Consider the following 17,008-nt stretch of genomic DNA (forward strand, 5'->3'; position numbering starts at 1 on the left):
TCTTCCCCTTCCCACAGCTCTCGCGTGGCGCGAGGTGAACGCAGGGCTTCCTGCAGGCTCGAGCGCCTGACCTGCAGTCTGTGGCTTACCTGAAAATCGCCCTCATCTGGTGGTGCGTGGCCAAACTCAGTTCCCCTTTCCCTTCTGCCCTCACTATGGACACCCCGCGCTATATGCAAAGCCCTGTGCTCTCTATGAGGAAATAAGGTGGGTCTGGGAATGTCACGCAGCTCCAGGGCTCAGTGACCTGTGTCCATGCTATTAAATGCTCCTACTCCCAAAACCAGGACCTGCAAACTGCCTGCAGGGTCTGGTTTCTACCCTGGGCTAATTCCTTGGCTGTGCGTGTGGGAATGTTAATCACCATGAGCCTGAAGTGGACCCAGCATTGCCATGACGGTGCAACAGCTCCATGCATGGTGGGGTTCCTCTGCCCAGAAACAGTCCCTTGCACCTTCTAATTTACTAGTACAGCCACAGTATTTCAACCAAGCAGCATGGCTCAGACCTGCCTGGCTTTACCCATTTCAGCTTCCTCATTTCAGGATTTGGAAGTGAATTTTATAAAAACATTGGTTCTACTGAGCTTCTCAGCTCACTTCTGGAAATCTGTTCTTACCCTTTTATAACCATTTATGGTCCTTGCTTTCTTTATAAAAGTGTCAGAGCCAAGAAATAGATCACTTTGTGCTGCCAAGATACTTAGCCAGAGCCTCACACTTAACCCAAAAATTTTCATTAATAACAGAAGATCAGCTTTCACTTGCGTTTCTCACTCTTCCCCAGCCTGTCCGACCTGAAGCAAGTAGGATTTAGTTTATTCGCATTTTTATGTGATTGAAGATAAACCAGTGCAGAAGAATAAAAATTACTGAATAAAGACCTGAATCTCCTCACAGCGGCGAGCATGTCGGTGATGGTTTTGTTCTTGCCATCTCCTCGCACTTCTCTCTCTGCTTTATCCCCCATGCAATCCCCTGCACTGAATTTTCTTCCCCATGCAAAGTGAAAAGGAACCTTGCCATGGAATAGAAAGGCTAGCTGAGTTAATTCTTTGTGTAACTCCTTCTGAAGTTAGGGGTATCAACAAGAATACTCCACTGCGAGCGGAGTTGTGAGCTGATAAAAACCTCTGCTCATTTGAAAATAAAGAATCTGTAATTTATCTGTCTACTTAGCATAGTAAGAGGAAGGAAACCCAAATGTGATACTGTCACTGAGATGCCTACATACTGGCTTCCTTTTGACTGCTTATTAGTACTTTAAAATGTAAAAGTTGCAATAAATGCTGTGAGAAGGTAAGATACTGATATGACTGAGATTACAGATATTACAAGATATATATTAGATGCAGAAGAGATGTCTAACCACCAAGAAAAATTCTATGGTATAATCCATAAGGAAATGATTAAATGTATAAGGAGGGAACTATGACTCCAAGTTCATGCTTGACGCTGTATTGCTTTCCACTTGCCATACTCCCCACATAAAGGAACCTAGGTGACAAATCCGACAGCAAATAAATTTATGTTTAAACCAATTACTATCCCTACCTGATGGGAGACAAATGTTGGAAGAGCAGTTATCAGACAGGCTGTCTGGAGGAAGAACTTTGTCAAAGCTGCCTTGACATCACCTGCCATTCACCTTCACTGAGGTGCTGCTCCGTGCGTCAGAACACAAAGATTCCTCCTGCAGATGGACTCTCTGCATTGGGATGTTCCTTGCTTGCCATTAATATAGTGCTATTTTCAAAAAAAAAAATCAAAAAACAGAAAACATGAATATATTCATCTAAATACATTATCACTGTGCCATTGTTGTTGGAAATGCTGCTCTCAGGCAAAGACATTCGCTTCAAAGGAATCAAAGCCCACAGAAGTTTTCCAGTCCCATGGTCTGGCTCTGCTCAGAGGCAATGCCCTCTCCTTGGATATCCTGGGTACCTTCTTGGATATCCTTGGATATCCCGGTTCTCACTGCTCCCAAGACTGACAGTGTTCCCGAGGGCAGCAGCATTTCAGACCGCTCAGTGCAAACTCTTCCCATTTCATTCTCCCTCACAGATGCTAAACTTAATAAAACACTCTCGCCACTTGTAGAAACCTGACGACTGACATTAGTGAGGTAAAGTTAATTAAATAGAAAAGTTCAGACTAAATTCTGTTCTCATAAATACCAAGAAAACTGGAATATACGCTCAGTGAGTTTCACTGTATAATAATAGAAGAGCGAGTGTTTCTTTTAGGCTAACGGAGTCACTCATGTATTAAGTGCAAACAACATTTGGCACTCTGTCAATTAGTTCAGTAGAGTAACTCCATGTGTACATCAGTGATTGAGAGTATCTTCACAGACTATTCCATATATTCTCCTGTTATTTTTAAACAATGAAGCACAAAATAGCAGATTGCTGAAATATAATTGCCACAAGTGTTAGTGTTCTGTTCTGATTCCGTCAAAAACCTACCCAGATTTGCTTCATGTATGTGTGTATATGCGTGCGGGTGCATGCATGCATATGTATTATAAACACATATATAATGCCTCACTGCATGAAAGGAGAATTCTAACTGAGATTATATCTTGCTAGAAAGAGGAAAATCCCAGTTCCCACACATGCTCTTTAGCCTGGCAGATTCCTCTTCTCACCCAATGCTTTTTGGATTTGTACAGTAATTGTGCATACTAGATTGTCATTGCCATATAGAAAGATTACCAGTTGTCCAGCTAACAATGGATGTAAAGCATAAGAACACAAACATTTCTCCAAAGGTGACAAAGGCAATCTGCATCCTTTTGCATCCTTTTTTTTTCTTTTTTTTTTTTTCCTGTCATTGCTAAATGCACAGTGTGAGTTTAATCACCCCATATAGGGCAGGCTATGAAGAGCAGCGTGAGCAGTTCACTACTCCTCTGAGAATGGATGCCAACAGTGGACCTAATTCTGATCTCACAGGCACTAGTTAACTTAAATGTAGCTTAACCACTTTGGTGGAGCAGTTCCTAAATTTGTGACGAATCAGGCCTAGAGAGCAATACTGCAACATGCTTTTTCTAACAAGGTAAATTCTGATTTTGCAAAGTCCTAAGTATATTTGTCTACCACAGTAACTGGTAGGATCATGCCGGATTCCACTGTATGTCATGTTGTTGTAAAGATAATTATTTAGGATCAAATAGTCTCCTGCTTTAATTAATAAAATGTATAGGAAGAAAAATGAATAATGAGAAATAATTGCAATTTGCAAAGCAAATTGCACCATTAGCTACTCCAGAAATCAATAATCAGGCACAAAAAGAAAATTATGTTGAAGGGATGACAGAAGAAAAAATAAATCTCTTGGGCAACTTGCCACTCGTGGGATTTTAATTTTGAGTTTTCCACTCCCAGCTATCCATTCTCACTGCCCATCCATCAATTTCCTGATAAATATAAAGGACTTTGTTCTGTATCACCGCAAGACTGCCAGGTCCGTGTAACTGTGCAAAGTGAGTCTTGGAGGGACGGAGGCACAGGGAGAATCACAGAGGACAGTTCAGAAAAGCGTGTGTCTGCTCTTGCTTTTTCCCTCTTCATCTCTCTTTAATAGCACTGGCATTTCAAAAGCATCCAACATCATACTCATGGGCAAATCACCTGCAAATCTCCTCCTGCTTGACTCGAACAACTGCCATAATTTTTAGAAGTGCAACATGATTTATGCTCTTGCTTATTGGTATAATTTTAAGTAGGGACAAAGTGGTTGTTTAATCTTACTCCCCTGGTAGAGGCATTTATCTTCCACCTCTTTGTATTTGCTTCCTCATAAGCATGCTGACACTGTAGCTTTCACTATTAGCAATACATTACTCCTTGACTTAATAGCACTTATGAAGAACCAGAAAATCTCAATATATTTTGGGTTTATTAATGAACACTGAGTCCTTCTGTGTGCCTGTTGATGACAGGTTATCTGCTATGGATTTTGATCTAAAGGGCATTAAAAGGGGTCAAGCAGAAAGCCTACATGAGAAGCTTCTCAGTTACTGTACAAATACCAGCACTTGTGCGACTCGGATGCAGTACCTAGGTTGTGCAGGGCTGCACAAGCCTAGAACCTTTAAAACAAAACAGGATCATGAGCTAAAATGCTATTCCTGCAGAAGGGAAACCAGGGAAGGATGGAAAAAGGTATTTTCATCTGCTACAGGTGCCCTAGACCAAGTATGAGCTGGACATTGCCACAAGCTGGCACTATTGTGGTGTGTCAAGGAATGGGACATGCAAACTCCTGGGAAGAGAGCTGAGGAAAGCGCTGTTGCATTTCATTACTTTAAACCAATTTCCAGAAATGCAGTGCACTGATCAGCAAAGTGAGGCTTCGGGAAGCAGCATTTCCCTGCTGGTGCAAACCATGCCCAGAGGCAGTTCCCAAGCGCCGCGGCTCTCCGTGCAGACAGGGCATCCCGGCTCCTCGCTGGAGACTGCCCGGATCACAGCCGCTCAGCGCTCCGCAAAGACAGCGCCGGGACACGGGGAAGGGGTGACAGATCCGAGAGCGTCTCAGCAGAGACAGCTTTATCCAGAGACTGTTAGCCCCGTGCCAGGCAATAAGCACAGCTCCTGCAGTTGTATCTTGTCACCGATGCAAGAGCAACCCACTGATCAGCTTCTGCTGGCCTGGAGAAGTGTTGCTATCACGACTAAAAAATACCCCCGAGGTTCACTGCCCATTTTATGTGCATCACTACAGCTGTATAGCTGAGGCCTTAGAGAATTGGGAGGGGAGGCAGGAGGCAGAAGACAAAAACAGAAACAGTTTGCAACGCACATTTGGAAGGAGAGAAGAAACCTGCAAGAGCGATCTTTTTATGTTTGCAAGTAGTGGCTTAATCTTTAGAATAAAGAGGGGCATTCGAAATTACAAACATTGTTTATGGTTACTTACAGTTATTTAGAGGAGTAATTACCAGGTGTCATGTGTGATTATTATATAACCTTACACTCAGTCAATTAAATGTGCAATCTTTAGTTTTCTATTTGCCTAAGACTTATTTTTGCATCCACAGTAATGTTTTTATATCTGAAGCAATTCACCAGTTAATGGTAACTTGGGTACAGATTTTTCAGGTTTTTTTTTTTTTTAACACCAGTTGCCAGTCATGTTTGAGCCATCTTTTCAGATGAAAAAATAAAAAGAAAAAGAAATGGGGAATTTATTTGCAGATTACCTTTGCTGAACCCTGTCACTTTAGTGACACCCCCTCATTTTGATTTGCAAAGCGGCTGCAACTCTTTCAAAGCTCTACACATTTTCTTCAGATCATTTTCTTGTGCATTGTCTCATTAAGGGGGGCATATCCTGATGATATCAAAGGTAATTGTAATAAAACTTAATGTGGAATATTTCTGATTACCCCGCAAAACGGCTTAAATTCCTGAATGGTTGACAATGTCCTAAAGAAGGAGTTGCTACATTCCAAATGTAAAGGAAAAGCTTCAAAATGGTCAGCAAAATCAAGTATTTCATACATATATATATATGTATAAGTATACATATATGGAGGACCAGTTTCTCTCCAACATATGAAAACTTTCATTTTATGAAAGAAGGAAACTTGCATCGCTATAAATACAGATGTTCTTCACTCATACTGGCTGCAGTGGTTTTCTGGGAGAGATTATTTAATGCCTGTTGCACTAATTTCTACTAAAAAGGAGTATAGGAGTGTGAAACTTCCCAGGACCTGCCATATGACACGTGCCAACTGCGAGATCTGTCATGGGTGCAATGTCACAAGATCTCAGCAAACTGGGTAAATGTAACTAAAATAGTGCACCAGGAACAGTCTGGAAGAGCAGGACTGGCATTCTGAGCGCTCATGATGGTACTGCTGAGCCATCAATACAGGCATGAATATTTTTCTCCCATTCATATATAACTTTATTTTGAAACATGTAAATCATTCACTACCCTGCTGAAGCAAAGGGGAGTCATTTTTTTGACCATGCCACAGTTTAATTTGCCCACTGATTTCCAGGTCGAAATTCTAACCTTAACATATGTAGTTAGAACAGTATTTCTAATGATAAGAGTAGGTCACAACTTTATTTTTAGAATCGACTGGAATTCAGAACACTTCTCTAAATTAAAAAAAAAAGAGAGAGGTAATATATAAGCAATAGCAAAGCAGCTGCAGATAGACAGGAGTGAACGGAAGCAGTATGTAACTTGGCACAACATTGAAACAGCCCTTTGTTCAGCATATGCCTTTTCCCAAGCTCTTCCCGCTAGGTGCCGTTGGAAAGGGTTGTCCCTTCTTCCCAGAATGTTTTTTCGGGGGGTCTAACCCTGCGCGTGCAGCCCTGCAGCCGTAAGGAGCCATTTTGTGCCTGCAGAACATATTTCTCTGTTCCGGTTGGTAGCTTCTTATTCATTTTTCTTTCCTCAGTTTTTCCCTTTCTTAGTGCAGAGGCAAGGGCACACTCTCACTCACACACTAATGAGCATGACTGTTATGCTTTACATTTTTAAGGCTTTCTATGAGCATTAACTAAATAGCGAGTAAGGAAAAGGGCTGTGGTCAGGCTGCTTCAAGCCTCAGAAGCTGCAGGGGCTGCAGCAGAGGCACCAACCGCTGTTGAGTCTGAGCAGGTAAAGGCCCAAGGAGGACGGGGAGGTTAAGTGAACAGGCTCGAAGCTGAGAACAAACCTGCAAGGGGCTTTCTGCACTATGAACACTAGGATTTGGTGCTGATCGCTGGGTTAAGACTGGCAGGTCCTAGCATAGGTGTGATGAGTACATTAAGAACGGATTGCTGGTCTCAATTTCTAGCCTTTCACATGGAAAGGAAATTATATTTTAACATAAATGCTATTCAAACCTTAATTACAGCAAATCAGGGGTTTAGAGGAGTCCCACTGTAAAAAGAGATATCAACATTTTGTTTAAGTGTGTTCCAGGCTCCGGTGCACAACTTTCAAGCCTTTAGCTTTTCACTCTTCTTTTCCTTGGGAAATCATATTTTTAACTTGAGATTAAGGCTGATCTAAAGCAGCGGCCCATCAGAGATCCCAGGTTATGTTTCCCCACCACACACACACAATTCTTACACCTTGCTCCTTCTATTTTGCTTATTTGGATTTTTGCAGCTGGGCTCTTTTTTTTTTGGAAATAGTCCGCAAAAGTCTGGAGTGAATGAGCAACACAGAGTCTTGGCAATCATGCAAGGGGATAAAACTGTATATTGTGGTGCATCATCCAAAGGCTGGGAACATGTGAAATACGTGCAGTGGGTGCTTGCTATTTAAACCAGCCTCACCTTAGGCAGCAAGGCAGTATGTTGGCAACTTCACCGAGTACTGCATGAAGGGCCAGACTAGGTTTGTGTCTATTTGAAGGCAAGAGATTTTCTGTTTTCCCAGTCTGTGGCTTGGCAATTGCAGTGGAGCCTTACACGCATCCTGATGGCAGGAAAGCCTTTTGGGTTAGAGGCTTTCATAGGATACAGCAAGGGCCCAGCTACGGTTGAGACTGACCTGTCACTCTTGGCACAACTTTTCTTTTTGCCTTCCAAGAAGAAAGAGCAGTGTTGAAAGCCCTTTCCTATGGGGCGAGGAGAGTGATGAGATATGAATGTGATCCTCCAAGTGCGTTCATCTGCCTTCCCAACTCCGGAGTAGAAGCCCTTAGCTAAGGGAACTGGTGAGCTTGTGCCTGTGCCTGATAAAGATTTTTTTTTTAAGACAGAACATTAAAGAAAAAATAAAGAAATGAAAAAAGGCAGGGGAGGAGGGCCATGTACAAGTGCGGAAAATGGAAGCTTTATCAGGAGTTTTTTTGTGGAGATAAGGAGCGGGGCAGGCCCATCTCTACATTGCATGGACACACTCACTGCCTTTGAGTCTCTCAGGAAAGAGCATAAGGAGCTGCTGACATTTCTGCTTAAAAGGAAGAATCAATGAATCTTTGTTTCCCACTGCCTGCTTGTTTGACCTTATTGTGTTCCAGAGTAGAAAAGGAAGAAAAGAGAACGGGCAAGAGAAGGGGGGATTCGTGCTAATAAAACCCAAGACAAGACCACAGCCCTCTGATTATCGCTGGAGATGCTATTATGTGGTTGTTGTCCTTTTTGCTGCTATTGCTCATTTCAGATTCTCGCCCTGCTGTAATAAGTCACACTCTTTTCAACCATCATCCCTATATTGACAGGCAAATGTCACCCACGTTTGACTGACGTCCATTGCTCCTGAATACAGAAGTATGATTTAGGAATCAATTCTGTTTGTTTATTTAAACAGCTCTTTGTGTACCTTGTTTATTCGTTAGCAGGACACGTTGCTTAATATTTTCTCGGGGGAATGCCACTGATATTACATGTTCACCTTTCTGCCCAGCCACAGAGGTGTCCACCAGCCCAGAGGGGAGGAGAAACATTTCACAAATAAAAGAATAAGCAAACAGACTCAAAGAAACACTTTGCTGCCCCTGAGTTAAGTGAGAGATCCTTTCCCTGGTCCTGGCATCTGTTAACCAGCAATGCCCTTTCCTTTGGCTCCTACACAAAGGGGAACCTGTTTTCCTTGCTGCCACCTGGATTAGCAAAGCAGCGGCTAGCTTTAACGCTGGCAAGCAGTGCGATCAGCTACGACTTTGTCGATTTTAATTATTTTAAATATATATTATATATATATTACATTTATAGTTGTAATTGGGCGAGGGGGTCTGCAGTTGTGAGAGAAGCTAATCCCCACTGCTGCGAGAGGCGCGAGGTTTATTTTCAGATCACTTCCACTTGGGCAAGTGAGTAACTGTAAATCATCCCTACATTTAAAGCGATATTTCCCAGAAAACACTAACATGGCAGAGTGGCCTCGGGGAAACATTAAGCAGGAGGTGGATTGACCTTTTAATTCTCGATCGGTGACCTGGAGGGTGCCCAGGGGCTGCTAAGCTGATCTCTTCCTTTCGGTGAGCCCCAGAAAGAGCTGTCATCGCAGCGCTCAGCTAGCGAGCGAGCCTCACGATTTCGCTGCTCATCCGTTTGCGGCGAGGCGAGGGGGGGCAGAGAAGGAGGGGAGGGGGGAGAAGAAAAAAAATATATATTTCCCACACTGCCAGAGTAATGCCAAACTCCCTGTGAGTGGGAAGCGCAGAGCAGATGCTGGAATGAGATGCCAAAGCAGCTCCCCTTTCCCCTGCGCTTTTGGGTGCCTATAAATTGCTCCAGCGCGCTCGTCAGCCTCCTCCTCTCCTGGCAGGTGGCACCCGGGCAGGCTCCGGCTCTCGCTGCGGCTCCGCTCCGGCTCCAGCTCCGGCTCCAGCTCCGGTGCAGCGGCTCGGGCTCCCGGCGGCACCGGGGTACCTGCGAGACAGCGGCAGCATAAAACGAGAGAGGGCGAAAGAGAGAGAGGAGGGAAGCGGGCGATCGCGAGAGGAAAAGGCAAGTTCAAGGGAAAGTTGGCTCGGACTGGCAGAGTGTGCAAAAAAAAAAAAGTCGATCGCCGGCGGAGCATAAAAGTGCGCGCGGCCGGGGCGCGGCGGCAGCTCCCCCCGCGCGGCGGCGGCGGCGGCGGCGGAGGCCCCCGGGGAGCCGGGCTCGGCGCGGGCTCGGCGCGGTTTCGGCTCTGAGGAGGTGCCCGCACAGCCAGCAAGATTCTGTCCAAAGGCAGGCAGGAGGAGCGGCCCGCGCTGAGCCGCATCGTGGGCAGCCGGCGGCGGCTCATCGCGGCCGGCGCCCTGGGGGTGGTCATGGTGCTGCTGCTCGTCATCCTCATCCCGGTGCTCGTGAGCTCGGCGGGCACCTCGGCGCACTACGAGATGCTGGGCACCTGCCGCATGGTCTGCGACCCCTACGGCGGCACCAAGGCGCCCAGCACGGCCGCCACCCCCGACCGCGGCCTCATGCAGTCGCTGCCCACCTTCATCCAGGGGCCCAAGGGGGAGGCCGGCCGGCCGGGCAAGGCCGGGCCCCGCGGGCCGCCCGGAGAGCCGGGGCCGCCCGGCCCGGTGGGGCCGCCGGGTGAGAAGGGCGAGCCGGGGCGGCAGGGCCTGCCGGGCCCGCCCGGGGCGCCGGGGCTCAACGCGGCCGGTGCCATCAGCGCCGCCACCTACAGCACCGTGCCCAAGATCGCCTTCTACGCGGGCCTCAAGCGGCAGCACGAGGGCTACGAGGTGCTCAAGTTCGACGACGTCGTCACCAACCTGGGCAACCACTACGACCCCACCACGGGCAAGTTCACCTGCTCCATCCCCGGCATCTACTTCTTCACCTACCATGTGCTCATGCGGGGCGGCGACGGCACCAGCATGTGGGCCGACCTGTGCAAGAACAACCAGGTGGGGCCGCGCCGGGCCGGGAGCGGGGAGAGCCGGGGGAGCCGCGGGGAGCGGGTGTCCCGGGAGGAGCCGGGCGACCTTAGAGGAGCCGGACACCATGGGGGGACCCGGGCGCTTCGAAGCAGCCGGGTGTCCTGAGGGGAAGCAGGCGCTGTGGGGAGAGCCGGGAGCTCTGAAGGAGCCGGGCGCCCTGCGGGCAGCCGGGCGCCGTTGCGGGATACGGGCGTCCCGGAGGAGCCGGGCGCTGTGGGGGCAGCCGGGCGCCGTTGCGGGACGGGGCTGCCCTGAAGCGGCGAAGGGGGAGCGGGCGGGGCGGCGCCGGCAGCGCGGGGAGGGCGCGGGCGGGCGGGCAGCGCCGGTGCCTGCGGGGGCTCCGCCCGGCGCCGCCTCAGGCGCCCGCGGCGGGTGAAGGAGGGCGGGAAGGAGCCGCTGTCCCCGCGGCGGCGGCGCCTGCCCGGGGCTGCGCGGGCACCGAGTCCGCAGCGACGGGCGGGGAACGCGGCTCTTCGGAGGCCGCTGCCGCCCGGCTCCCCTCGTGCCCTGCCGCGGAGCGCGCTCGCTGTGAGAAAGACAAGAGCGATAGGAAAGATAGAACAGAATAACGAAGCGGCCGCTCCCGCGCTGTCTGGCGTCCCCCCGAGTTCGCGGGGCTCCCTGGGCGCTCAACAGGTAACGGCGGTGCCCCCGGGCCGGCTGTCCCCATGCCGGGCGTCCCGGGATATCCCGGGCGTCCCCGCAGAGGGAGGCTCGCCGCACAATAACCCAGCCCTTTGTTCGGAGCACGGGGGGATAACGGGGCACCGGCCACGAGCGGCGAAACGGGGCCGCCTGCCCATGGTCACGCATTCGCCTCGGGTTCCCCCCGTAGCGGCAGTGCTGTCCGCAGGGAGGATGCGCCCTTATCTGCGGTTATTAGCCTGTTCTTGGTCACGGCAATGTGCAAAGTGTTTATTTCCCCAGAAGCAGGAAAATAATGAAATACCGGTAACCTGTAATACCATTTTTAAAAGTAACTGATTATAAATATTAAATTGAGCCTGAAGTCTAACCATTCCCAAATATAACTGCTTCCAGTATCACACGTGAGACAAAAACAGCTTCAAGTGATTCAAAGAAAAAAAGGTTTGTATATTTTTAAGACATGCAGAATTTGTTTATGCTTATGCAAAGATAAATGATTTTTGGTAAAAATCGTATACAAGTTATTACATTGAAATTAATTTGTTAAGTAGATTCAGACCACAATAAGGTCATGCATTCAGTGTTCTCTAACAATGAGAAAACAGACAATTGAGAAATGCAAGATTTATAGAAGAAAAGATCCCTAAGCAACGTGTATGAGGAATGCCAAGGTCTCCAGTGTAGCACGCTGCTTTCTGCAACACAGAGCAGAGGAGGGCTGGGATCACACAGCTTAGCTAGGATGTGGATTTGCAGTCCGGATGTCCCAACATGCCTGTATAAAATGATGAGGCGAGCGGGCATGCAACCTAAGCAATGTTAAACTCCTCTAATGGATTAATTTTGGGATACATCACTTTTGCAGCAGCACACTGAGCGTTCATTAGAGGCTGCAGTCATGGGCTTTAGAAAACAATCACAACAGGTAACTAAAGAAAAGAGGTAAAAACCATAAAGAAATTATGCTGAAGTTCACAGGGCATTTGTCACTATGTACAAGACAGTAATGTTCACATTTCAGTTTCTAGTCTTTCAGTATTCCAGTGATTCCTTTATTTTTTTTTCTGGCAGTAAGCCCTGTCTGGACACTTAAACATGACATGTCCCTTGTTATGTTCAGTGTGCATATGCTGACATCCAGATGATAAGATACACAGTTAAAATCACTAACACAATTTGAATTCTCCTTTACTATCCACAGGAATAATAATAATAATAAAATAGATTAATCCACTAAGTAGCATTTAATTGTGGAAATTTGGAAAATAATTTAAGCCTTTTGGTTTGCTGACATGCAAGATATTACTCACAGGAACATTTTTCTACCTCGCGAATTAACCTTTTTACTCTCAGCCCATGTCATTTTCTTTGGAGGGTATTTCCTAGGGTTAACGTTCCAAGGCCTTTAATCTCACCCCGATTAGTTCAGAGGAAATACCCTGTGCTCGGAATAAGTATTGCTTAAACAGCAGCAAAGCAGATCATCTCTGTAAAGAATACGGAGCATTAGGATCAAGGAGTCCCAGAATAGTTGTGGTGCATCCTCATGCAGTGCATCTGTTCACATTGCACACTGTCAAACCACTGCACATCTTTTGAGCTCTTCTCATTCTTCCTATGGGATGTACAAAAAATTTCCACCTACTGTGATTTTTTTCCAGCTACATAATCCCATAAGACTTTGCATGGTAAAGATCCCTCTCCTTTTTAACATTTCAATATTAATGTGAGAGCATAGAAACATGAAAATTTAATAGGGAAATTTATCATTTAAACTTTGAAAGGAATCTGTGGAATTTTGTGACTTATAGCCCCCCCCTTTTTTCAATTCTGAACAGATAAAGTCCAAAATACAGTATGCCAAGTCATGCATTATTACTTTGTTCACGTTTGCAAAACCACTAAATCACTTATTGCCCTGTATAACTATGCTAGAACAAAGACAGGCAACAAGCAGATGATGTGTTATACCCAAATAAATCACATACAAATAAGATTAAATACTTGACCAAATAGGGTGAAATTATATATAAATGGAGACTTAAAGTGCCCATACTGTAAACACCTGGAAACCAACTTGCAGCTTGAAATTACACATTTCTTTCAGTTTGCTGTTCATGTCAGATTGAGTAAGCAGTGAAATGGCAATTGAGAAAGAGAATTAAAAAAAAACATGTTTAAGTGAGAGTTATGAATACAATTAAAGTCCTCAGTTATTTGTAAATTCTATAACCTCTTGAAATAATTACTTAGCTGTGATTTTTAGAAAGTGCATCTTTTGCAATACACAGACGTTAAATATTTACTTAATGAAATGTGGCAATAGCGGTCTTGCTAAGCATGGACTAGACTCCTTATGTGCTCGTAGGTGCATTGTTTTTATGTGAATGTATGTATGTGTATGTAGGTATTTTCTTTTAATTCTTTCAATTTTTTCTTTTAATTCTTTCTTTTAACCTATTAGTAGAATGATAATATATCACTTCTGGAAAATACCCAGACTGGTATCAATAGATCCTCACTGTGGATCCTCATCCCTGTCAGGCAGTTGTTCCCCTAAAACATTATTGCAATGCAAAACTTGCACAGTGAAGATTCAATCTACAGAACTCTAGCTATATTACATATATGCTAAAGAAAAAGGAGGCTCACAACATTTATAGGACTGCAGGCAGTGTTGTATTAATCAGGTGACTGAGAAATGGGCAGGTTACAGCTTCAAATTCAAATGTAGCATTGTAGAAGAAAATAAGCAATATCCACATAACCACCCCTACAGTGTATGTTGTGGCAACCACTGCATGCTGAATAGAGCACTGAGGATAAGCTTTACTTTCACCACGTGGCACAAACTACCCCAACTTTCCTAACCACTCGTTATGTATTTTATGTAGGTTCGAGCTAGTGCCATCGCGCAGGATGCTGATCAGAACTACGACTATGCCAGTAACAGTGTGGTTCTTCATTTGGAGCCAGGAGATGAAGTTTACATTAAATTAGATGGCGGAAAAGCACATGGAGGAAACAACAATAAGTACAGCACATTTTCTGGATTTATTATTTATGCTGACTGATAATGAGTAAAAAGACCCACCAAACCAACCCAAAAATGAAGCTCTTCTAGGAAACGGATTTGCGTGGCAGAAGTCAATGAATCAAGCACCCCAGCGGAGATCAACCACAGAACACCTCAGTAGCGGGGAAAAATCAAATGCTACCTGATTCACATCTGTACAGCACAGAGAAACCTTAAGAAAATTACAAAGTTAAACAGATGTGTGATCCACTACCGCCAAAGCAAATACTTCTTTATTGTTAGTGTCCATGTGAATGAAGTCCTACATAGATCAAATTTTTATAGGAAAAAAAACAAACAAACCTAAAGACACTGAGTTATTTCTTCAGTGTATATGATACTTCAATGTGTTATGATCTTGCTGCTTTATCCATACATCAGCTTTGGTTCTTGTGACTTACTTGCTAACAATGATGCTTGGAGTCCACTCCGTGTGGTGAGGAATGATTTCACAATAAAGGGAAGAGGTAATCAAAATACACTCTCTCTCTTTCTCTCTCCAAAGGAGTTGTTTGCCTTGTACTTTTCTTATCCTTCCACTTCAAACTAGAAACTAATCAGCTTCAAGCCTTAACTCGGTGTTCCTGCTTTGTAGGTTTACGTTAGATGTTCAACATAAAATCAAACAACTGAAGTTGTTTATCGTGTCTTCCCCTTAGTTGTGTTCTAAAAGAAAAAGAAGGGTAGAAGAAACACTTTTTTTTTTCTGAAAAATGTATCGTTTGACAAACTATTTTATTGGACCAGATCCCTGATTCCACTGAAGCCAATGGCAAGTGTCCCACTGATTTCAGTGGAAACAAGATTTGGCTCTTAATATGTAAACATGTGTAAATATATATTTAGACAATTTTTCAGGCCCGTTCTCGATGGTTTATTGTGTAAATATTTAGCAAGCCTAACGTGTAGCCTCAGACCAAGTTAGAATGTTTTCTTTGCAGCAATCAGTCTTCAATTAGTTCTTAGTCTGTACTTGGATACTATTTTTAATAAAATAGTTATGACTTAACACACTGCAGATGTTCAACTAGAATTTCATATTAATATAACGACTCAAAACCTTATTCACTTTCAGGGTCTTGTCTCACGGAAGTTAGAGGGAATATTCCTACAGAGGAAGAATGGGAGATTTGACACCGGAGAAGATGCTGTCACACAGACTTTTTCCATGGTAGCTTATTATCAGTTGCAGTAAGGTGTGCCTATGAGATGGACATTAGACAAGCATATTACCAAAAATGATAACACATATGCAAACAAAGAAGCAGATACTAAAATGCAAAAAAGTGTGCATTAAAGCCTATTTTTCTCATTCATATATAAACATATTTTATATATATATAGATAGATATATATATAAAGTCTCAAGGAAGCTTAATCCAAATAAGGGATTAATGACTTCGAGAATTAAACTAAGGACAGGTAATATGAGTTACATAGTTATAAAACTGATTTAAAAACAGTCATAGAATTAATATCCGCAGGATATTTATATTCTGAAAAAGAATTATTATTTGTTTTCTTTTGAAGAGGAGAGGCTATCTATTTCTCTCAGGTTAAAACTTGCAGGCTTAATTCCAAAACAAAATACTAGCAAGATAATTAAGTAGCTTCTCAGCATAGTTGGTTATGTTATTTATTTTGAACATTTTGGCAAAATCAAGGTAATATTTGTATAAGCTGTTAAAGAGATGCTACCCCAGGCATTTCTATTATTTCATGTAATTTGCCAGAAGCACCTTTGTCTAATCATCTACTAAGCAAAGGGTACAAACTCATATCTGCGTTAAAATGTCAAGAGTGTCTGCCATCGTGACAGAAAGAAAGTTCTGCGCTGACTGCTCCAGTTTGGTGAAGATTTTAAGGCTCTCTCTAAAGAAAAATATCTTGTTTAAATGAGCAAAGCTTTTCTTAAACAGAACACATTACTCTCTCTGTTTCTGGATAGTTGTCCACTTTAAAATACATGCCCAGTTAGTCTACGCACACCAAGAGGACAGCTAGTCTAGCTCATCTAGAGCCTACAAAGGGACACTGTGCTTCAAACTGCTTGTGTTATGTCACCAAACTGGTTACGCTTCTACTCTATGACAGAGTGCCAACCTAAATCCATACATGGTAGTGGTTACTCCTGCTTTTTTTTTACTACGTAACGTATTTTAATAACGGATGTGTAACTGACTTCATGTCTCTTCATCCCCTAGTTGCTTCTGATGGTTAGCGCACTCTCAGCAGGGCAGCTGGAGATGTTCTATGTGGTATAAAGCAGCAACGTATCAAGCTAGAGATCATTTGCAACGAGCAGTGCATATTTACTAAGGTGTTTATCGGAAAAGCTCATCACTACAAGACATGTAAGGTCAACTTTGAGGAAGCTTTTGCGACCGGACTCCTGAGTAAGACCTTTTATTTGGATAAATCACTTGCCCTGATTAATGTTAGACAAGAGGAAAGAGCAAATATTATGTGAAAATCACATATAAGGCAAACATTTCTTCCTTTCATCATATCTTGATACACTGATTTGTAAAGACTTATATCACAACCTTTGTTATAACTATAGCAACTCATTAAAACTGTATTATGTAATATATTTTGACTTTTGGTGTTGCATCCTTACAAAAAAAAAAAAAAAAAAAAGCTATCCTTCACGAAACTTCACATCATCACTGCCAAGGTCCAAAAACTGAATATAAAAAAATATGATTAAAAAAGAGACATCTGTAACAACACAGTTTAAGAGGTTTACAAATTGCTTTATTCAAAAATATATTCTTCCATATATTTTTTATATTTTCATTTAAAAATACGCAAATTGTATAGAAAAAATCTCTTTACAATTATTTGATTTTTTTTTTGTTATCTTCTGTTGTCTTTGGAAGCTATTAAAAGTGCCATACTTTTTATTAAACATTACTTAAAAGGACA

At 44.0% G+C, this 17,008-nt stretch overlaps 1 protein-coding gene across 1 annotated transcript; it reads left to right on the forward strand.

The window, feature by feature from the left end:
• The first annotated feature begins 9,127 nt into the window (after positions 1-9,127).
• C1QL3 (complement C1q like 3) lies at positions 9,128-14,235 on the forward strand. The gene is made up of 2 exons (XM_010218685.2): positions 9,128-10,323; positions 13,899-14,235. The coding sequence occupies exons 1-2, from the start codon at positions 9,736-9,738 to the stop codon at positions 14,076-14,078; spliced, it is 768 nt and encodes a 255-aa protein (XP_010216987.2). The 5' UTR covers positions 9,128-9,735; the 3' UTR covers positions 14,079-14,235.
• Positions 14,236-17,008: the final 2,773 nt, after the last annotated feature.

This window comes from Tinamus guttatus, unplaced genomic scaffold (genome assembly GCF_059628265.1).
Source record: "Tinamus guttatus ecotype Peru unplaced genomic scaffold, ASM5962826v1 Tinamus_guttatus_pri_ptg000209l, whole genome shotgun sequence".
Lineage (NCBI taxonomy): Eukaryota > Metazoa > Chordata > Aves > Tinamiformes > Tinamidae > Tinamus > Tinamus guttatus.

Bases quoted from the DNA above. Each gene is read 5' to 3' on its own strand.
- C1QL3 (XM_010218685.2), top strand. From the start codon at position 9,736: ATGGTGCTGCTGCTCGTCATCCTCATCCCGGTGCTCGTGAGCTCGGCG. The intron at 10,324-13,898 runs GTGGGGCCGCGC...TATTTTATGTAG, and splicing joins ACCTGTGCAAGAACAACCAG to GTTCGAGCTAGTGCCATCGC.